General features: G+C 41.1%; 1 protein-coding gene across 2 annotated transcripts in view; it reads left to right on the forward strand.

Annotated features, from left to right (window-relative positions):
* Window positions 1-24270, forward strand: part of LOC124777339 (N-acetylglucosamine-6-sulfatase-like) — a 68926-nt gene that overhangs the window by 17427 nt on the left and 27229 nt on the right. For both annotated transcript variants that reach the window (XM_047252704.1, XM_047252705.1), the window contains exons 2-3: window positions 17809-17868; window positions 23963-24166. In XM_047252704.1, coding sequence (XP_047108660.1) covers window positions 17809-17868; window positions 23963-24166 — 264 coding nt within the window. The remainder of the gene's footprint in view (window positions 1-17808; window positions 17869-23962; window positions 24167-24270) is intronic.

Genomic DNA, 24270 nt, shown 5'->3' on the forward strand with positions numbered 1-24270 from the left:
GCGACGTCCATGGATGGCTGGGCTGTATGGAAGGAAAGTCTTGGTATGTGATGTGTGGCAGCTGTCAAAGGGCAAGTATTGCTGGTGGTTGATGGTACCTGCAGCTCAGGCCAGAATGCATCTATGAAGAGGGATGGCAGCAGCAGTCTGGAGGGGACAGGGAGAGGGAAGGGATAGTAGTGTATGGGGGTACAGAGGAACACTGTCTGGCAGCATGTGCAGGGACTAGAATACCAACAAGTGCAGGATCAGAAGGTTGTAGGGCAGGAAGGTGGAGCTACAGGAACGAAAAGGAGGGGAGTGGGGAAAAATGGGCAAGTGTGTTGGCAGATGGTGGCAAACAAAGAGGCTGGTAGACAGGAATAGGGAGGAGATGATAGGATGATAGGCATTGGAAACTGTTGGGTGGAGGGTGTGGGGGCAGTATGTTACCGTTGCTTGAGGCTGGGATGGTTACAGGAGTGGAGAATATGTTGTAAGGATAACTCCCATCTGCACAGTTCAGAAAATCTGGTAGTGGAGGGGAGTGTCCAGATGGCTCGGAAAGTGAAACAGCCATTGAAATCGAGCATGTTATGCTCACCCGCATGTGCCACAGGGTGGTCTACTTTGGTCTTGGCCACAGGTTGGTGATGGCCATTCATCATGGGACAGTTGGTTAGTACTCATGTCAATATAAAAGGCTGTGCGATTAATGCAACAGAGCTAGTAAATGACATGGCTGCTTTCACAGATGACCTGGCCCATGACGAGGTAGGATAAACCTGTGAGAGGACTGGAATAAGAAGTGCTCAGTGGGGTACTAGGCAGATCTTGCACCTAGGTCTCTCTCAGGGATATGATCCTTGTTGGAGGGGGTTGGGATTGGGAGCATCATAGGGATGGACTTGGATGTTGTGGAGGTTGGATGGACAATGACACTACACTTTAGGAGAGGTGGAATGGGTCTCGAGTAGTGTGTCCCTCATTTCAGGGCATAGTGATAGGTAATCAAAGCACCGGCAAAGGATATGATTCAATTGACCGAGTTCGGGGTGGTACTGGGTGACAAAGGGGACACTCCTTTGTTTCCGGTACATGGGAGCATCACATTCTGGCCCAAGCTACCGCAATTGGCAGTTGTGTGTATGAATGGTGTGTGTTTCTCTTTTGCTGATGAAGTCTGTGGCCACAAGCTTTGTGTAAGTCTTCACGTCTTCATTATAGTAATTAGCAATCTATCTGTCCGCCCCTGGTAGCTGAGTGGTCAGCACGACAGAATGTCAATCCTAAGGGCCCGGGTTCGATTTCTGGCTGGGTTGGAGATTTTCTCCACTCACGGACTGTGTGTTGTGTTGTCCTAATCATCATCATTTCATCCCCATCGATGCGCAAGTCGCCGAAATGGCGTCAAATCGGAAGACTTGCACCTGGCAAACGGTCTACCCAACGGGAGGCCCTAGTTACATGACATTTATTTTAGCAATCTGTCTTTTCCTACTTTGTTGATACTCCTACGTGAAGTTTCCATTGTTTGTATAAGTAAATGAATTATGCAAGGTGCCTAAATTGCAGCTGAATTCTTCAGCATTACGGTGAAATCTGTTACAGTTTGCTCTTTTCTTTTTCTTTTGGCTCTTCTCTGTTCCTTATATCAAATATAAACTGTCTTCCACTCAAAGGTTCTAAGGTTCTTTTCCAAATATAAATAATAGCCACAAATTCACCATAACAGTGCAGACAGCCAAAATACAGACTTGATGGCTGGCAGACCATGACTGACAACATTTCTCCAAAAATTGCTTCTATGCTTTCCTTATCAGGCACAGCCGTGAAATTCCTGTGGAGAGTGTTTTCATCAGTTTCCATAATTCATTTGGAAAAAATACAGCAAAATAGGTCATTTGCCACTACATCAAACCGAGAAACACTACCTGAATTGTTACAAAAATGCTTCTAAGAGGATAAATACCTGTGACAATGTCATATCAGAAGGTGACACAAGCCTCGGCTTTTCATATTGTTTCATCTTCCGTACGGGGGAATGTTTTCAGGATGAGACCATTTTCAGCATTTGTTTTTCAGATTCTTTCTACAGTGACTCTAGTGTCAGAAACTCTCACACATAACGATCTAGAAGAGTTATATCATTATTATTATGTGCTGATCAAAGCAAATTGAGAGAGTGCATTAAATTATGAAGCACACATTATGCTGAAGAAAATGCCTTCTCAGTGTTGCGGAACTTATCCAATGCCTTTCACAATCATTAATAACCTTAAGGTCAGGGTGGATAAATTACATTATCAAAACATAATTACACCAGTTACATCCACCCAGTAGGCTATACCCCGAGAGATCATCATCTAAGAAAACGAGACTAGATGCCGCAAGCTTTATTGAGAAAAGTAATTTATTAATGGGAAATTTATCTTTAATGTAGCACTATTCCATGCCTTGAAATGAACTCAGAAACAAAGGAATAAAATTTGATTGGTAATAAAATGTAATTGACCTTGGAATTTCATGGAAGTGAGAGTATAGTCAGCACTACATTTCCCAACCTGTATGTCAGAGTGTCATTCGGTCTTAGCAATAATGCCTTTCAAAATGGTGGTAATGCAGTTCTTCGCCAGAAGAATTCAGACAGGCCTGCACAAAACAACCTATACTTTTGTCTCGGAGCTGTTAAATGTAGCACAGACTATTTTCAGTTTTGGAAGAAGTGTTAACAATAATTTATGCAGTGAAAAAAATTTAAATTTTTTTTCTGCAACACATGAAATTATTGATTTATTCAATGCAGATTTAAGATTGCATGAGACAGCTGCCCAAAAGCAGCAGTAATGGCAGATGTTCCTAAATAATTATAAAATATATTTCTGATGCTAGTAAGTATGTTGACACTTTATTGAGATTATCCACAGGTCCCACCCCAAACAGGCCAGAAATGTTTCCAATTAGACACAGACTTGCAAAATACTAGTCACCTTGGATGGCCCTCGTAGTAGCACAGTCAACAGCCACTGAGTTCCTACTAAATTCTGTAATAAAATGCATACAGTTTGGCCACAATAAGTTGATGATTTTTACTGGTGTGGCTTGTAGCAGAAAAAAATTGGCACTAGTTGTAAGATATTCATTTGCCTCCCAGTGCTGCTAGTATTTCTGTGTTTGTCATGTCTGGCTTTGTCTCATTACAGTACATGGGTAATAGAGCCAGCACTGTGGTAAGGAGATGAAGCTGCTTTGCCCTCACTGCTCCTCTCCTCTTGCCAATCATGATGTGTGGGCAAGGTGTGACTCATACCATTCCTGATAGCCACCATGCGAATTGTCAACTTACTGTGGTCAGTGTGCACAAGATGATCACAGGATCCTCCAGCTGACAGTCCAGTAGCTGAAACATTTTTTTCTTTAATGTAGATCCATCACACTGTATCTGTTTTTGCCAGGGATTATGGAAAGTCTATGAAATTCAAGTTTGTTGCTGATAAGACCAAGTGTAATAGTATATGAGATCTGTAACATCAGTCGAGAACTGGACAAGAGTACATCGAGAAGTTAAAGATGTAATGAATGGTTAAATAAACTATACGATCTTCTCAAAAGCTGAGAAGTGATTTCTTGTTTTCATTTTTAACCACCCTGGACCCTCACCTCAATATCCTATAATCTGGGATTGTGTGTGACTCCAGTGATTACATAATCTGTTACAAAGTGCTGTTGTGACCTGTTGAACTTGACTACTGATAGGCTGCACTACTAAAGCTCTATTGGCACAGTGCTAGAATAAAACAGACTTAAATCAATTTTACTATGTAGATATATTCTTAAAGTGCAGTTGAACTAGACTGCTGCAGTCTATTCAGCTGCACTTTATGAAAAATTAATCTGACATTCCATGTGACTGTGTATTATGCGTGTATTACCTACATCTTTGATAAAATGCAATCTGATGGAATTACAACTTTTGGCCATCACCAGTATAATCCACACTCTAGAAAAACACTCCAACCTACAGTTTCTTCCCACAAGTAGAACAATGGATACTGTGGCCAAAGGAGTCTCTGTGCATTGAAATGTTGGCCTTGGAGCAAAACTACCAATTCCACCCCTTGTGTGTCATACACCACCGAAAGCCATCTCATTGTCACTCACCCACTTGTGGTAGGGGCACACCTTTCATCATGGAACCACTGACAAATGCGATCTGAAGTTTTCCCACCATACCAAATTACGCCAGGCCACTAAATCAGCCGTGGCTGACCATTGTATAAAGACTGGCCATACTATGGACTATGAAAAAACAAAAATACTCTGTCAATCCTCCTACTTCTGGGACTGCGTTACTAAAGAGGCCATTGAAATCCGACTACAGGACGATCTAATTAATAAAGACAGCGGCCTTCAACTTAGTCAGACTTGGAACCCTGCACTCAGCCTGGAGAGAAAGATGCGGTCCCACCAGAGATCGAGGACCGCCCCCCCACCCCCACCCCCCTCTGTCAGCGGCAGCAGGGAGACTGCAGACCCCAGTTCAAACCCAGGCGCCGCTTCCCCCACCACCTCCAGTAGCCGCCGCGCCGGCCGCACCAAAGACACCAGGAGAGGAACAGTGGAGGGGGTAACGGCTAGTATATATAGGGTACTGAGAGGAACAGCACAGCATTCGTCAGGAACCGCCTGAAGATGGCAGCATTTACGTCTCCCGAAATATTGTGGAGAAATTACAATGCTACCCTGTTGGATACCCAGAACTGTTCACATTGACAAATGTTCAAATAGTGTAGTCACATCTATCTCACCAGCCCTGTCACACAAATTTTTGGAATATGCTCTGTGCAGTGCTTACAGAAAATACCCAATGACCAGACTAAGATTTGGCTGCAGCCCTACCTACTGCCGGCATTGCTTCAGTATACTTCCAGAGCTTCATAACCATGCCTCATGGTGGCCATTCAGCTGGTGGTGTGTCTGCATAAAAGAGAAGCCACAACTACCTACTATCAGTTTCTGGAGTGAAACACTTCCATTTTCTAGTAAGCAAGATTACGTTGGATGGCCGAAGGAAGAAGGTATCGAAACTAGATTTTCACAGGTGAAGAAAGGTTTCTTCAGTAAAACAGTGTTTCTGGTATCTAATATAGATCTGTAAATGATGTAGAAGTCAGAGAAAGTGTATGTCTGGAGCACAGTACTGTAGGGATGTGAAACATGGACTACAAAATATCCGAAGAAGAAGAATTGAGACATTTGAAATATGAGCCAATGAAAGGACGTTAATAACTAAGTGGACAGATAAAAATCAAAATTAACTGCTAGAAAGAATAGGTGAGGAAGATATGGAAGACAGCTGTCAGAAGAAGGGACAGCTGCAACATCCAGGAACACTTGACTTGTTGCTGGAAGAAGTGGCAGATGGAAAAAAAAAATAGCAGGGATGGCCAAAGGGGCTAAGTATGAAAAACAGCTTGTAAGTGAAATTTAGTGCAAAAGTTGCATGAAGTTGAAAATAATAGCCCCAAAGGAAAATTTGGATAGCGTTAATCCATTCAGCATGCACCAGTTCTTGACCTACCTGAATGATTTATTGGAGACACTGAAGGATATTAATAAACACTTTTTTTTATTATCCTTTCTTTTCTTTTTCAACTGTTCCATTATATGATCAGCTGAAATCTACATTGGTTATTAAAGTGAGACTTTGTGTGTGTGTGTGTGTGTGTGTGTGTGTGTGTGTGTGTGTGAGAGAGAGAGAGAGAGAGAGAGAGAGAGAGAGAGAGAGAGAGAGAGAGAGTGTTTACCTGTAGTTAGAATTGTAAACACGCTTGAGACAAAGTGTCTTACTTCAATAACCACTGCAGACACTGTTGTCTATTTTGCAATTTGAAGATGGCCATTTAACTGGTCAAAACTAATAATTGTATCCTTCCTTGAGATCTTGGTAAATTAAAAATTTTCCAAAAGAACACTGCAAAACCTTGTTTAAGATAACCTCCTGCAAACTTTTAATGTCAGGCAGTTGCATTGATGGAAAAAAATCTCACACCAAAAAATAATTAACATGGAGTAATAAAATTCCAGGAAGATGTTTGTGTAGGTAACATATTGAAGTGACTAATGTTTCAAAATCGCAGGTTAGTTTAAGTGTGAGATAAGCCAATGCAAATTTTAAATGCTGATACATTAATAACCAGTGTAACAGCCAGAATGTTCAATGCAAATGTGCATACATTGTGTTGTACAGGTGCCCGACGTGAGATTGTGGGATAGATTTCCATGCCTGTTGCACTTGGTCGGTCAATGCAGGGATAGTTAATGCCAGTTGTGGATGATGCTGAAATCACCATCCAATGATGTCCCATTTGTGCTGGATTGGTTACAGATCTCATAATCAAGCAGACCAAGGCAATATGTCAACACTCTACAGCATGTTGAGTTACAATGGCGGCATGTGGGCGAGTGTTAACCTGTTGGAAAACACCCCATGGAATGCTTTTCATGAATGGCAGCACAACAGGTCAAATCCCCAGAATGATGCATAAATTTGTAGTCAGGGTGCGTGAGTTAACCACGAGAATGCTCCTGCTGTCATACAAAATTACACCCCAGATCATAATTCCAGGTGTAGGTCCAGTGTATGTAGCACACAGGCAATGTGGTTGCAGGCCCTCAACTGGCCTCTTTGTAACCAATACACGGCCATCACTGGGACCGAGGCAGAACCAGCTTTCATCAGAAAACACAACAGACCTCCAACCTCCCCTCCAATGAGCTCTCGCTTGACACCACTGAAGTTGAACATGGCAGTGGTTTGAGATCGGTGGAAAGCACACTACAGAGCATCTGACTTGGAGCTGTTGGTGAAGTAACATATTTATAATAGTTTCTTGTGTCACTCTGGTGCCAGTTGTTGCTCAGATTGCTGCTGCAGACACTGTACAATGTGTCAGTACCATACACTAAACATGATGATCTTCCTTCTCAGTAGTGCCACCTGGCCATCCGGAGCCCTATCTTCTTGTGACCATATTTTTGTGACCAACACCACCATCAATCATGTACAGTGGCTAAATTCCTGTCAGGTCTTCCTGCAATATCGCAGAAGGAACAACCAGCTTCTTGTAACCTGATTGCACAATCTCAGTCAAACTCAGTAAAGTGTTAATAATTGTGTTTTTGTCACTTAAACATATTCATGATTAACATCAACTCACCACATCAAATCTCAAAGGTAACTAACACTCATGACAGTTACAGCGTGTATATCAGGCAAACCTGATTTGCATCCTCAAAGAGGCATTTCTGATACAACTCTTACGCGACTAGTGCGAAGTTTGAATAGACATCTTTCACATGTAGAAACATGCTTACCAATTTTCGTTTGTCCCACAGTTCCTTCTTCGTGTTGTGTTTTGTTTTCCCGTCAGTGTATGTTAAAGTAGTGGTTGTAAGTACCTGTCTAAGTAGATTTTGTTGTTACAGTAGAGTCAAATAAATAAATAAATAAATAAAAAAAGGATGCAACACTCTACTTTCTTTTTTTTACTAACGTGATAAATAATGAAAACATCATTGCAAAAGATAGTTAGGGGAGAGTACAGCTCAGTGACAAAGCAGACAACAATGCAATCAACACCGACGATTAGCTCGCTGCCCTGTTGCATGAACATCTGTTGTCAGTATGGCACTAAATACCCCGACTGCTGCTGGCTGCTACTGATCAAAACTGGGGAGTTCATAAGCTGCTGTAGTTCCCAGTACCTGTACTGTACAGCGTTGTGTGTCATTTTGTTTGTTGACTGTGCATTCCATTGTACACCTTACAAAGATGAGTGCTGTAACAAAAAAGAGGAAATTTGTGCCTTTGCATCTAAAATTAGAAGCACTAAGACAACTTGACAAAGGAGAAACAATAAAAAACCTTGCTCTCGAATATGGTGTCTGTGAAGTTACTGTTGGTGACTGGCGAAGAAACCAACTTAAACTGGAACAGTTTTCTTCAAAGAAATGCTCACAGGAATCTCTCAGTCGAAGAAGTGTAAAGAAGCCAGACTTCGAAAAAACAAGTGAGGCATTGTTCATGTGGTTTACCCAACAGAGACAGAAGGGTGCTCCGATTTCTGGCCCAATCTTGCAAGCAAAAGCTTTATTTTTCAGAAACCAGCTGCAGGAAGGAGATGACGATTTCACTGCTAGTGTGGGCTGGCTCGACAAGTGGAAGATGATTTATGGAGTGTGTCAACTAGACGTATGTGGAGAAAAACTCTCTGGTGATGCTCAGGCCATTTCAAAATTTATCGTCGAGTTTAAAAAAAATCATAACTGATGAAAATTTGTCTAATGAAAAAATATATAACTGTGACGAAACTGGGTTAAATTTTAAAATGTTACCAGCGAGACCACTTGCTCCTTGTGAAGTAAAAAGTGCTCCTGGGCACAAAAAAAGCAAAGAGCGGCTCACAGTTATGGCACCTTCAAATGCAACTGGAAACCACAAACTAAAACTTCTTGTGATTGGGAAGTCTGCCCAGCCAAGAGGATTCAGGAATGTATCCATCTCAGCTCTTATGGTTGTCTATACACATCAGAATAATGCCTGGATGAATCAGGAAATCTTCAAGAACTCATTTGTACCTGACTGCAAGAATTTTTTAAAAGAAAGGGGACTGCCATGTAAAGCAATTTTGCTCATGGATAATGCATCCTCACATCCAAGTGCAGGAGAACTGCAGTGCGACAGTATCCGCACTTTGTTTTTCCCACCAAACATTACCTATCTCATTCAGCCCATGGATCAGGGTGTTCTGGAATGTCTAAAAAAAAGTATCGACGGCGATTGCTACTGTCAATCCTGCATTCCAAAGACAACGAAAGCATTGTAGGAGCTTTGAAGAAAGTGACTTTGAAGGACGTCGTGTACTAGATTAGCGAATCTTGAAGCGAAATAAAATCGGACACAATTTCTAAGTCATGGAGGAAAATTCTACAGGAAAGTATGCCAGACACAGAGACTGAAGATTGAGCAGATGAGGCCGATCAACTATTGTGTAATTTAATCAGAAGATTGCCAGGGTTTGAAGAGGCAGAAGAGGTGGAAGTAGGCGAGTGGTTAAATTCTGACGAACAGTTGGAAGTGACAGACTCTTCTATAATTGACATGGTTAACATTCCATCGCAGTGTGAGAGTGACGAGGCAGAGGTTGCACTGATGATGAGTCACACCGATGGTTACGCTGCTCTCGAGGCCGCCATATGCTATGTGGAACAACAGCCTGAGGCAACACCAGCTGACCTACCGCTCCTGAGACGGTGGCATGACTTTGCCACGAGGAAACATTGCAACTTCGCCAGACAAAAGACCTTCACTATTACTTGTCTAAATAAATAATTATTGTTATTCTGCCAATGCAAATGCATGTGTAAATACTTTTATTTTGATAAAGTTCATATTTTGACCTTTATTACTTACAATATCACAATATTTCTTTTTCCCATGTAAATTTCGATAGTCCGAGTTTTCGATGGTTCGAGGTGGTTCCGGTCCCATTCACCTCCAACTATTGAGACTCTACTGTACCATCCTTCAAAGAAGTTGGTATTAGTTTATGCTTCTGTCTGTCAATGTATACAGTATCTCATTCCACACTACTGAAAGCTCTTCTCAATGTTGGGACTTGCAGAATACAGTGTGTGAATGAATAAATGAATGAGTTTGTAGAAACAGTCAGGACCAATGGAGAAAGCAAAAAGAACACTTAATGAAAAAAGAAACTGAATGGAAATAAAATGAAAACCAGAGGCTATAGAACACAATGACAGTGGGAGACTGAATCTGACGAACCACAAAGTCAGATGGTGCTGGCTGTGCACAGTAGACAACATGAGGAAAGTTCATTTTGTACAAAAACATATTCTCATGTATAGCATAAACCATATCTACTTCTAAGTTAAGTGAATGTCCGTTATCGAGGAACCAGTAATTTTACTGAAATTTTATTTACCATTCTTTCCATTCATGAATCCTTTGGTGGAAAAGACTATGACAGTCTTATCTGCATCATTTTATTTATTTTTATCATATGACATACATCATTATAGTCCACCTTTGTAGCTGAGGTGTTGGTGTGCCTAGCTGTTGTGCGGAAGATCCGACTACTAGGTCAAGAAAGCCGACAATGGCTGAGAGATAGGTGTACTGACCGCGTGGCCATCCAAATGATGCCACTGCCAGAGTATGATACGGTGGTTGGTTGGTTACGTTGGCCCCTCTGGGCTGGAATGTGGTGCTTTGCTTGCTATTTTTACATAATATATGTATATTCATATAAAAATAAATTCAACATAGTTCATGTTTATGTGTGCGTATTATGTAGCAAACTTGGTCACAAATTAACATCGAATCATTGGATATAATTGATCGCCTCATCTTCTCCTGCAAGGAAATCAATGAAGGGTCCATTTCAGAATTGTAAAAAATCAGACGGATACTTTCCATCTCTTATATTTTTCTCCCCCTTCCCCCCCCCCTCCCCCCTGCCCTAGAATTATTATTAATTACTGTTGTTATTATTATTATTTCTTTCCTTTCTCAGATGTTATGTCTGGTTAAAAATGGAAAGTGACGCGGACCTTGATCACGCATGACTTCCTTTTAACTGTACGGTATATGTTACATTGCATTTAGGAACTTTCAGGAAATAGAACACGTATCAATAATTACAGATTTCTGTAGTTTTATATATATGTTTGGATGTAGCTGTATTGTGTTGATGTACTGGTGGATATCGTGTGGTATGATTCCTGTAGTTGATAGTATAATTGGTATAATGTCAACTTTATCCTGATGCCACATGTCCTTGACTTCCTCAGCCAGTTGGATGTATTTTTCAATTTTTTCTCCTGTTTTCTTCTGTATATTTGTTGTATTGGGTATGGATATTTCGATTAGTTGTGTTAATTTCTTCTTTTTATTGGTGAGTATGATGTCAGGTTTGTTATGTGGTGTTGTTTTATCTGTCATAATGGATCTGTTCCAGTATAATTTGTATTCATCATTCTTGTATGTGGGAACATGTTGTTTTATTAGTTTATGTTGTATGGCAAGTTGTTGATGTATTATTTTTGCTACATTGTCATGTCTTCTGGGGTATTCTGTATTTGCTAGTATTGTACATCCACTTGTGATGTGATCTACTGTTTCTATTTGTTGTTTGCAAAGTCTGCATTTATCTGTTGTGATATTGGGATCTTTAATAATATGCTTGCTGTAATATCTGGTGTTTATTGTTTGATCCTGTATTATTATTATTATTATTATTATTATTATTATTATTATTATTATTATTATTTACTTTTTAATTTTTCTCCAAATATTTTAAGTATTGTCATTTATATGGAATGTGAATAGTACATAAAAATATCTGATATTAACCCAGGATCTAGCCAACTTAACTTTAGTACCTATTACAGTCTGTTTATTATTTAGAATCCATAAGTGTAATTAGTTTACCTAAAAACTGTGCTACTTACAAAATACCAGTAATCTAAAACTTCATTATCATTGTTCATATGTAAATATATATATCCAATTACCACCTTCCTGATAGAGTAGATGCAAAAGGTATGTAAGTAACAGCAGCAATTGTACAGCTAATTATGAAAACATGTTTGTGAGATTTTCCCTCATTTAGTGTCAGTGTAATTAGCTTCTTTAGTTAAAACTGTTACTGGAATAGAATTCCACAACTAAGCAAACTAGTCAGCTTAATTCAATAGAGATTATTATTTTATCTAAAAGTCCTCATTCAGAAGAATATTCCTCTACTGTTCTTTTGCTCAGAAACATAAACCTTTAATTTTAATTTGGGAAAACTTGGCAAACATCAATAGCTGAATTTTCAAATTATTGCAGATTTATAGAAAAGTCAAGGTGGAAACCATTTTCGTCAGTCTCCAGAAGGTTGTGATATCAGCAAGAGCTGTGCCCAAAATTACTGGACAATGTACCACAGACAATTTAGTACAGTTTACAAGTCAGAAAATGTACCACAATTTATTCAAATTTAGAGTCTGAGAGTTCGCTCCATGGGTCCAGTGACCATTTTTTGGCGACTTATTGTGAACTAGTAATTTTTGTCATCAGTGGCGTTAATCTTCAGTAATGATCATCATCTACTGTGACAATTGGGTCAGACTGTGAATTGAGTTATTTCCAAAGTATTTTTACTGTGCACATCGTTTTTATATTGATTTGACTGTTAGATTTCAAGGACAGTGAAGAAATGGCTTCAGTGACTGCATTAATAATATACATTTGCCACATGAGTACTATTGTGAATAATCATGTCAGTGTTAGGTTAGTGTGCTCGAACAATCACATCACAGATCATCAACCGAGAGTAGTATGTGGCTAGTCAATTATCTGTGCATAATTTAAGTAAATGAGACTCAGTCAGGCCATAAACATTAGTTTCTTTAGTAATCAAAGTGTAGTTAAAATGTTTGAACTGTAACCTTTGTTTGGAACATATCATTTAATATAGCCTATTTTCAAACACCAACTTTTGAGCTAGATTTGACGGAGGCAAATTTGTACAGACAAATATGGTTTCACTGCAGGCTTGATTTGTACGTTCTTTCACCCTGTGTCAGATAATTTGCTTTTTGGAGATGGTATCTCCCCCCATTTATGGAAGACATCGGCACTTCTGGTGTGGCCAGTGGATATTCAGTTTGGTGTTGTCTGCACTTTACATGATTGGTTGAAACCAGGGGGCTTTTGTGTGACTGCAAAACTCTGACACTGTGGTGGGCAGTGCTCATGTTATTGTTGTTTACAGACATTGTGAATGTCGGAATTTGAGCTTGTCTTTTCTTAGTAATGACTAAAGACTAACGTTGGCCACCTTGATTTTAGTTATTTGCAATCCAGGGCAGTTATGCGTTATGCATGTGTAGGTGTCACTTATTATTAATCTTGTGGTACTCTCTAAGAAGAACATTGTTACACCTTATCTCCAGTGGTGGAATACAGCTCTAGGAGAGCAGCCATGCAGTAGGGGTGGATTTTGTTGTCTTTCTGATAGTGTCATTTAGCTCCACGTCAGTCTTTTTCAAGTGTGATCTAATGATCCGTATATAGGCACAGTGTTTCAATACCAAATAGACAAGCCCAATTGCTGATGTATGAAGCGTATTTTTTGTGAACCCCGAAGAGGTGACGCACCAAAGAGAACTATACTGAGGACCAAAAGTCATGGCAAGGTACTGGGTGTGATGTTAATAGGGATTGGTTCCTTTACGAGCCCTCAAAACTGCAGTAACGGACTGACGTATGGACTTTATAAGGTGATGGAATTGTTCTGAACTGTTTATCAAGCCACCTGCATGCATTCACTCAGCATTTCTGTCAGGTTACTCTAATTCCAGAAAAGGATGTAGATGACCTGCAAGAATGTTCACATAATGTGCATCTGTCAGTGATTCTTACTACAAGACAGTGGGCCTAATTGTGACTATGCGAACACAGCCTGGGCCAGAACTGAGCCACCTCCTGCCTGGACACAGCATTGTTGAGAAGCAGGGTCCATAACTTCATGATTTATATGCCACACTTTCATAAATATATTATTTCAATGTCATTGAGACTAAGATTAGTATCTCAATACAGTTGAGACTAAGGTTGGACCATGCCACATGCTGCCACCATGAGATTACCAAAATATTTTATCAGTCGAACCACAAAATTGTGTTTGGCAAAACTAAAATTTTGTGGTATGAATGACATCCCTTTTGTTTGGATGGAGTCTTACCTTAGTAACAGAAAGCAAAGAATCACATTAACAAAGTCCACCCCAGAAATAAAGTCAAATTTGAAATGGTGCGAAAATAAAATATGAAATCCCACAAAGTTTGTCAGTGAGGCCATTCCTGATGCATTCATCATGTTCAGTAGGTTCTTTCATGAGGGAAAGTGAAATGAGATGAGATCTGCTTTAACAAAATGAAGCAGGGAAACATGAATGAGTTAATGAATCAACATAAAGCTACTTCATGTGGGCTGAGAGAGAGATATGCACACATAAAAAAATAAATTTCAAGCCAATTAGGAATGCACACTGGGTATTTTTGATACAGTTCCTTTCTGTTCATATAGTCCCTTCCTTCCTTCCTTCCTTCCACTTGGGTGGCTTATTAGTAATCCAGCCATGAATGCTGCAGCTGTTGCGAAATACATTCAGATGAAATAGTGCCTCTTCTGTAAGAAAACATTCCACCAAGGAACATCCTCACTATTATAATACATTTTGGCAGGAATATTGCGTACTCAGCTATAAGTACCATCATAATACTATCACTGTCTCTCAAGCAACAGGGGCAGTATGGATGATCAGTGGTTTATATCATGTGAGGCTAATATCAGGTAGTGACAGCCAGTCAAGTTAGAGGACTGACTTACTTACAGCACCACATGCAAATCCAAAATTCAAGAAACTGCTGTATATGAGGGAATCAAATATAAATTGGAATTTTAGTTTTGTAAAACTTCTCGTAAGTAGAGAGCAGTGCGATCTCTGCTCATTGTTGCTTTCATTCCCAGTGATTGTTCTCCACAGCTAGAGCATTGTCATACCGTTTCTTTACTCATAAACATAGTGTCAGAGCAAGAGGTACCAATCTCTCTCTCTCTCTCTCTCTCTCTCTCTCTCTCTCTCTGTCTCTTTTCAGATGCACATCACCATTTGACTGTGTATTACTGTAATTTTTCTTCTGTATAAGCTAGATTTTGGCTTTTACGTCATTATTGTGTACATTTTGCCTGATAGCAATGTAAAATCCGAAATCTAGATTTACAGAAGAAAAATGCAGTAATATACAGACAAATGCCAGTGCATTCTTTCAAAAAATGCTTTATGACTGGGGTCAGCACCATCAAAAACTTTTTATGCATCATCTGTTACATGATGCATTAAAATCAATTTTATCACAACAAAGGTCATTAAACTGTCCAAAATTTTGGAAATTTGTAGCAAAGTTGAGGGACAACTCTCTGAAAAAGACTGAAGGACAGTTGGTACAAACACTTTTTATGAGATCCAGAAACTATTGAGAAAGCAGCTTACTGATGTTGCCCAAGGACTAGCGTGACTCAGGAGAATATTCACACTGTTAGCTAGCTTATTGAAGATGATCACCAAATAACAGTTGCTGAAATAGCTATTGAGGTTGGCGTAAGCTACAGTAGTGGTCAGGTGATCATTACTGATAGCCTTAGATTTCAAAAAATGGCCGCAGGGTGGGTGCCTTGTCTTTTCACTGCAGAGCACAAACTGTGTCATCTTTAGGTGTGCAAACAGCTACTGACACACTACCAAACTGAAAGGGAACATTTTTTGTACCATATAGTGACTTGCGGTGAAACGTGGGTGCACCATTCATCTACATCTACATTTACATGGTGACTCTGCAATTCACACTTAAGTGCGTGGCAGAGGGTTCATCGAACCATTTTCATACTACTTCTCTATCATTCCACACTCGAATGGCGCATGGGAAAAAGGAACACCAAAATCTTTCCGTTCGAGCTCTGATTTCTCTTATTTTATTACGATGATCATTTTTCCATGTGTAGGTGGGTGTCAACAAAATATTTTCACATTCAGAAGAGAAAGTTGGTGATTGAAATTTCGTAAATAGATCTTGCCGCAAAGAAGACCGCCTTTGTTTCAGTGACTGCCACCCCAACTCGCGTATCATATCAGTGACACTCTCACCCCTATTGTGCAATAACACAAAATGAGCTGCCGTTCTTTGCACTTTTTCGATGTCCTCCATCGATCCTACCTGGTAAGGCTCCCACACCGTGCAGCAGTATTCCAGCAGAGGATGGACAAGTGTAATACAGGCTGTCTCTTTAGTGGGTTTGTCACATCTTCTAAGTGTTCTGCCAACAAAGCGCAGTCTTTGTTTCACCTTCTCCACAATATTATGTATGTGGTCTTTCCAATTTAAGTTGCTTGTAATTGTAATTCCTAGGTATTTAATCAAATTGACAGCCCTTAGATTTGTGCAATATATTGTATACCCAAAATTTATCAGATCTCTTTTAGTACGCATGTGGATGATCTTGCACTTTTCTGTGTTTAGTGCCAATTGCCAGTTTTCGCACCATACAGAAATTCTCTCTAGATCATTGTGTAATTGGAATTGATCGTCTGATGATTTTACTAGATGGTAAATTACAGTGTCATCTACAAACAATCTAAGGGGGTTGCTCAGATTATCACCTAGATCATTTATGTAAATCAGGAACAGCAGAGGGCCTATGAAACTACCTTGCAGAACGCCAGATATCACTTCTGTTGTACTCGATTTACCATCTATCACTACGAACTGTGACCTCTCTGAGATGAAATCACAAATCCAGTCACACAACTGAGACAATACTCCATATGCGCGCAATTTGGTTAATAGTCACTTGTGAGGTACGGTATCAGAAGCCTTCTGGAAATCTAGGAATATGGAATTGATCTGAGATCCCTTGTTGACAGCACTCATTACTTACACCCTGAAATAAAAAAATAGCAGCATGGTGTGACACAAAAACGACAAATCTGCACCTGCCAAAGCCAAAAGCTGTCTCTTTGCTGGGAAAGTTCTCTCAACATTCTTCTTGGGTTTTAAAGGTTTTCTTTGGATCATTTTTTTCCATGAACACCATACTGTGAACACTGTGTACTGTTGTCAACTTTTTGACCATACAAAACATGCATATCTTTTGAAAAGACATCTATTTCCAATCCGAGATGTGATGGTGCACGTAACAAAAAGTTCAGTAGCTGTTGTGGACCACACTATAACATCCTCCCAAGGATCTGGAGTATCACCCTGTGATTTTCATTTACTTGGACCACTAAAAGAAGCAGTCATAGGACACAGATTTGATGATGATGATGGCGCTGTCGATGTGTTCATGTGCAACTGGCTGCTCTAACAGCCTTGTTCATTTTACAAAAGCAGGACCAAGAAACTCCCTATCCTCTGGGAAAAATGTGTTTCCTGTTAAGGAGACAATGTGAAAAAAAAAGTTCATGTGTATAAATTTTTGTTAAGATTACGTAAACTTATTGAAAACATTCCAGTTTATGTTTGAGTCACTCTTGTAATTCCTTTTTTGAACTGTGTGGTTACTTTTCACATACTGTGTGTTATATCTATTTGTTACTGCATTTATCTTCATTCCAGTGCTTCTATCTGTGTTCTTCAATTGAATTTAACCTAACAGTGTTCTTATATGTAACTTATCTGTGTTTATGTGCCCTTTCTGCCCTGAATATCATAAGACGGATTCACCTGGAATGACCTGACTACTTGTCAACAGATTCTCCAAATTTCCTCTGGTCTCTCCCTCTCCCTATCTTCCCCACCTCCTCACTGTTCCTAAAAGTGAAGCATTGTTTTCTTAATCAAATGATACAGTTTTCATTTATTAGATGTTCATGTGGTTGTGAGAAAAAATTTACTCGTACTGAATAGATGAGAAAAAAGATTGTATTCAGCACTGTAAATAAGAAAAAAGGTCTTATTTCTGCAAAGATGTGCAGACAGTTGTTCAAAGTTCCATTGCACATGCATTAGGTGAAACATGTCACGCAAATAATAAAGTATGAAGCACTTTCTTGTCAATGGAAATAAGTTATTTGTCTTCTTTTTCTTATTTCATTGGTCAAATAATGATTGGTGGCATGTGATTTAAAATTGTATTTGTGCAGTATAACATGAAAAAAATCCGAGTCACTCAAGCTGATTTTGTTTTATTTTCAGACTCCTATGAAGAAAACACAGAAACTTATAGCCAACGAGGGAATTACCTTCCCTAATGCGGTAAGACTTTTAAGAACAGCTAGGTAAAAAAGAAGTTATAAAATTTGATATATATACACACAAAATTCAAGCTTTCGCAACCAACGGTTGCTTCATCAAGAAAGAGGGAAGGAGAGGGAAAGATGAAAGGATGTGGGTTTTAAGGGAGAGGGTAAGGAGTCATTCCAATCCCAGGAGCGGAAAGACTTACCTTAGGGGGAGAAAAGGACAGGTATACATTCGCACACACACACACACACACACATCCATCCGCACATACACAGACACAAGCAGACATTTGTAAAGGCAAAGAGTTTGTCCAGAGATGTCAGTCGAGGCGGAAGTACAGAGGCAAAGATGTTGTTGAAAGACAGGTGAGGTATGAGCGGCGGCAACTTGAAATTAGCGGAGGTTGAGGCCTGGCGGATGACGAGAAGAGAGGATATACTGAAGGGCAAGTTCCCATCTCCGGAGTTCTGACAGGTTGGTGTTAGTGGGAAGTATCCAGATAACCCGGACGGTGTAACACTGTGCCAAGATGTGCTGGCCGTGTACCAAGGCATGTTTAGCCACAGGGTGATCCTCATTACCAACAAACACTGTCTGCCTGTGTCCATTCATGTGAATGGACAGTTTGTTGCTGGTCATTCCCACATAGAAAGCTTCACAGTGTAGGCAGGTCAGTTGGTAAATCACGTGGGTGCTTTCACACGTGGCTCTGCCTTTGATCGTGTACACCTTCCGGGTTACAGGACTGGAGTAGGTGGTGGTGGGAGGGTGCATGGGACAGGTTTTACACCGGGGGCGGTTACAAGGGTAGGAGCCAGAGGGTAGGGAAGGTGGTTTGGGGATTTCATTGGGATGAACTAAGAGGTTACAAAGGTTAGGTGGATGGCGGAAAGACACTCTTGGTGGAGTGGGGAGGATTTCATGAAGGATGGATCTCATTTCAGGGCAGGATTTGAGGAAGTTGTATCCCTGCTGGAGAGCCACATTCAGAGTCTGATCCAGTCCCGGAGAGTATCCTGTCACAAGTGGGACACTTTTGTGGTTCTTCTGTGGGAGGTTCTGGGTTTGAGGAGATAAGGAAGTGGCTCTGGTTATTTGCTTCTGTACCAGGTCGGGAGGGTAGTTGCGGGATGCGAAAGCTGTTTTCAGGTTGTTGGTGTAATGGTTCAGGGATTCTGGACTGGAGCAGATTCGTTTGCCATGAAGACCTAGGCTGTAGGGAAGGGACCGTTTGATGTGGAATGGGTGGCAACTGTCATAATGGAGGTACTGTTGCTTGTTGATGGGTTTGATGTGGACGGATGTGTGAAGCTGGCCATTGGACAGATGGAGGTCAATGTCAAGGAAAGTGGCATGGGATTTGGAGTAGGACCAGGTGAATCTGATGGAACCAAAGGAGTTGAGGTTGTAGAGGATATTCTGGAGTTCTTCTTCACTGTGAGTCCAGATCATGAAGATGTCATTGTTGTGGACTGGCAAGACAGCCAATCCACTATGACAGGAAGCCGATAGGCACGCGTTTAAGCTCACACAGGCTGGCGTGAGGTCTGGAACAGGACAAGGAATTGAGACTAGCAAAAATAGTACGTATCTGTTGGAATACTTTAACTTTAATCCATAATTGGTGAACATCTCTCTTGACGGTACATGTTTTACAACATCAATAGTAACTGGTAATGGCGCCTTGCTAGGTCGTAGCAAATGACGTAGCTGAAGGCTATGCTATCATCTCGGCAAATGAGAGCGTATTTTGTCAGTGAACCATCGCTAGCAAAGTCGGCTGTACAACTGGGGCGAGTGCTAGGAAGTCTCTCTAGACCTGCCGTGTGGCGGCGCTCGGTCTGCAATCACTGATAGTGGCGGCACGCGGGTCCGACGCATACTAACGGACTGCGGCCGATTTAAAGGCTACCACCTATCAAGTGTGGTCTCTGGCGGTGACACCACAGTCATCAATTAATCTGTACCAAACTTTGGGTTGGCAGGCCTGGGTAACCAAGAAGGCTTCCTCTAAGCGACCCATGAATAGGTTGGCATACGAGGGGGCCATCCTGGTACCCATGGCTGTTCCCTTTAATTGTTGGTATGTCTGGTCTTCAAAAGTGAAGAAGTTGTGGGTCAGGATGAAGCTGGCTAAGGTAATGATGAAAGAGGTTTTAGGTAGGGTGGCAGGTGATCGGCGTGAAAGGAAGTGCTCCATCGCAGCGAGGCCCTGGACCACCGGATCAACATAGCCCAGCTTTAACCAACACTTTTTCGCCTTTTTTCACACCAGATCTCCAGTTGTTTGCTAGTTCACCTTTATCTCTCCCCATATATTTTTATTTTCATTTTCATTTCAGCCTCATGTTACACTTTCCACCTTCTAATACCATGTCACCCTCACAACACCCCCACAACGGCCCCATTAAGTTTTATTTACATTCCCTCCGCAAACATGCCTTCGCCCTAGCCAGATTACGGTCCCACATTTTATTTTCTCAGGCTTGTCTGACATTTGGCATTACCCCCAAAGGCCTCACACTTAAAGTTCCCATCTCTGGCTGCAACCCTTCTTTCCATCAGTCCCTATACCAGTTCCAAACTGAACAATCCATTGCCCTCACCCACCTAATCCTTCACCTACACATCAACTCAGCCAATGAACACACCCGTCAGCTCCTATCCCTAATAAAAGTCCTCAATCTTTCCTCTCCCACGTCCACACCGGCTGTTCAGAGCATCCTCCTAGAGGCCAACCGCAAATTAGAACAGCATGTCACCCTCCACCTCAAAAAACTATCCAATCTCCTGGTTTCCCACCTCTGGAAAGATAACTCACTCACCCTTCACAACCTTTCCAGCGAACCTCAACCTCCTCTCATTGCACACAAATCCAGTCTCTCCCATCTACTCAATCTCCCACTTCCAGCTCCACTCCCTCCAAAACCTCAAAATTCCAATCAACACAATCTGGAACCACAACACCCTAATTCAGTAGTTAACCTTTCCTCCAAACCTCTCTCCCAATCCGAAACCTCTGTCCTATCCAAAGGCCTCACCTTCAGCCCCACTCCCAGATTCAATCAAACAGCCCTCGTCAAAGATTTACTGTCCTACACTCGTACTCTCTGCTGGAAATATCACTTTGCCACAAATGATTCTAATCCTACTCCTAATGATCCAACTCCCCAAGACACTATCCAAATTGAACCCTGCCTGGAACAGTTCCATCCTCCGTCAGAGCGGGACCCACCTCCTCTTCCTCAAAATCACCCTCTCCAAACCTTCCAGGAATTTCTGACTTCCAGCCTTGCCTCTCAATCCTTTTTAAAAAACCTTAATCCTACTCCCAACATCACCACTGCTGAAGCCCAGGCTATCCGTGATCTGAAGGCTGACCAATCCATCGTCATTCTTCCGGCGGACAAGGGTTCCACGACTGTGGTACTAGATCATCGGGAGTACGTGGCTGAGGGACTGCGTCAGCTTTCAGACAACACCACATACAAAGTTTGCCAGGGTAATCCCATTCTTGATGTCCAGGTGGAGCTTCAAGGAATCCTCAGAACCTTAGGCCCCCAACAAAACCTTTCACCTGACTCCATTAACCTCCTGACCCCACCGACACCCCGCACCCCTACCTTCTACATTCTTCCTAAAATTCACAAACCCAATCATCCCGGCCGCCCCATTGTAGCTGGTTACCAAGCCCCCACAGAACGTATCTCTGCCTACGTAGATCAACACCTTCAACCCATTACATGCAGTCTCCCATCCTTCATCAAAGACACCAACCACTTTCTCGAATGCCTGGAATCCTTACCCAGTCTGTTACCCCCGGAAACCATCCTTGTAACCATTGATGCCATTTCCTTATACACAAATATTCCGCACGTCCAGGGCCTCACTGCGATGGAGCACTTCCTTTCACGCCGATCACCTGCCATCCTACCTAAAACCTCTTTCCTCATTACCTTAGCCAGCTTCATCCTGACCCACAACTTCTTCACTTTTGAAGGCCAGACATACCAACAATTAAAGGGAACAGCCATGGGTACCAGGATGGCCCCCTCGTATGCCAATCTATTCATGTGTCGAAACTTCCTGGCAGATTAAAACTGTGTGCCCGACCGAGACTCGAACTCAGGACCTTTGCCTTTCGTGGGCAAGTGCTCTACCATCTGAGCTACCGAAGCATGACTCACGCCCGGTACTCACAGCTTTACTTCTGCCAGTATCTCGTCTCCTACCTTCCAAACTTTACAGAAGCTCTCCTGCCGACCTTGCAGAACTAGCACTCCGAAAGAAAGGATACATCTGAGGTGTGCTTGTGCAAATTTGTGTGTTTGCTTTCTGGAGATGGCTTAGGCTGAAAGCTCAATGTGTAACAATCTTTTTGTTGTACCTGTCTGTGACTTAACATGTCATCTTTATGGTGAGTAGCAATATATCCTTTTCATAATATTTTTGATATTCCTACTTGGACTTTCCACTGTCTGTACTCTTAATATACTTGATAAATGGAGCTTTCAGACAACATATTGTCATTTCTGCATGTGCAAAGAAACTGAAAAAGTGAATATTGACATACATTTCTGATGTGTCATTTTGAAACATACACTCATGTGGAGGACAAAGTAAATTTTTAAAGTAGGACACTTTACAAGAAACTCTGTTTTTGTAGTCTTATTACATACACATACGTATTCATTCTGTTTGGGAAAGCATTTGGCACACATGTCAGAAATGTCATTTTTGAAGATGCAAATATAGTTTATAAAGAAGTGAACAGAATGTGAGACTGGCTGAGTGCTGAATTTCTATCACTACAGTATATTTCTATGCCCAACTGTGTGAGCTAAGTAACACCTTGTGATAGTTTAACTAGCACTTCTCCTTCCATCATACAATACATTTAACATAACCAATTTATGGAAAGTACTTGTCTGAACATGTTAACATACACTGATGAGCCGAAACAATACGACCATTGTCCAAAAAAGAGACTGAATGCTGGTGAAGTGACTATGACAAATTGCAGATTGTTATTACCCAGCATTTGTAAACCAAACTTTCAGAAACAGCAGAGGTGGTCATCTGTTCGCATGCTGCTGTGGTGAGCATCTATGGAAACTGTTTGAAAGCTGTTAAAACCACGAGTAGGTGACAAGGTGTTGGTTGTCAACACATCAGACTGATTGTGAAGGTTGGAGGCTTGCCTGCACTGTAAAGCAGGATAGATGGTTAACTGAGGCAGACCTGATCACAAATTACAATTCTAATGCAGGCAAAAGAATTTCAGAGTGCATATTTTTGAACATGCGGCTCCGCAGCATGTGCCTATGTTCACCCAGCAACATCATCAATTAAGACTTCAGTGGGCATGGTATCATTGAGTTTGGACCATGGCTCAATGGGAATGTGTTGCCTGGTCAAGTGAATCATGTTTCTTGTTACGCCAGGTTGGCCACTGGAGACTGTATTGTACTGTGGGGGGCATTCACCTGCCCTTCCATGAGACCTATGATAGTAATCGGAGTCACCATCACAGCTGTGGATTATGTGACCATTATTGCAAACCAGCTGCATTCCTTCATGTTTGATTTTATTCCCAATGATGGTGGCATCTTCTAACAGGAAAACTGTCTGAATCATGTTAGAATGGTTTGAGCATCCTGATGGTGAACTCGTGTTGGTGTCTTGGCCACCAAATGTGCCTGATCTGAACTCACTGGAACACATTTGGTACTTTATCAACTGATAGCTCCATGCTTGCAAACCATCGTCATATACTTTAAGGGAATTGCATGACCTGTGGATAGAAATCTGGTGCCACATAGTTCCGCAAACCTACCAAGGACTTGTCAAATCCATGCCATGCAGAATCATGGACCAACACATTAATAGGCAATTGGTCATAATGTTTTGGTGCATCATACCTTTAGATTGAAATTATGTTTGTAACACAGAACATAAGAAAAGTTTAAATAAGTGTAAGAGAAGCTTGTAAATAGCAACTATGTTTCACTGCTTGTATAGATAGGACTGAAGGACTCAATGTAACCTGCCACTGTTTTGACATTTACTGTTGCCTGCAATGAAATGACCTGTTGAGTTCTTACAGTTTGTTACGACACCTATATGCTGTCCCAGCAGAACATCTATTTTAACGGGCCTTTACCAGCATAATCATCGCACTGTGAACAATTCATTTGAAGGGAATTGTTTTGGGAGGAAATGGCAAAATGAACTGGAACCATATGCTTTACCAGTTCCTCTGAGAGCTCTTGGTTATAAAACATTTTATGCTGGAAAATACCTCAATCAGGTCAGTAAGTTATCTGTTCTCTTTCAAGAACATACTCATTCTCATTTGTGTCTAGGAAATCAAGATAAATAACAATAATATGGAAATTTTACTAAGTTGTTTTT

The sequence above is a fragment of the Schistocerca piceifrons genome, chromosome 2, assembly GCF_021461385.2.
Source record: "Schistocerca piceifrons isolate TAMUIC-IGC-003096 chromosome 2, iqSchPice1.1, whole genome shotgun sequence".
Taxonomy (NCBI): domain Eukaryota; kingdom Metazoa; phylum Arthropoda; class Insecta; order Orthoptera; family Acrididae; genus Schistocerca; species Schistocerca piceifrons.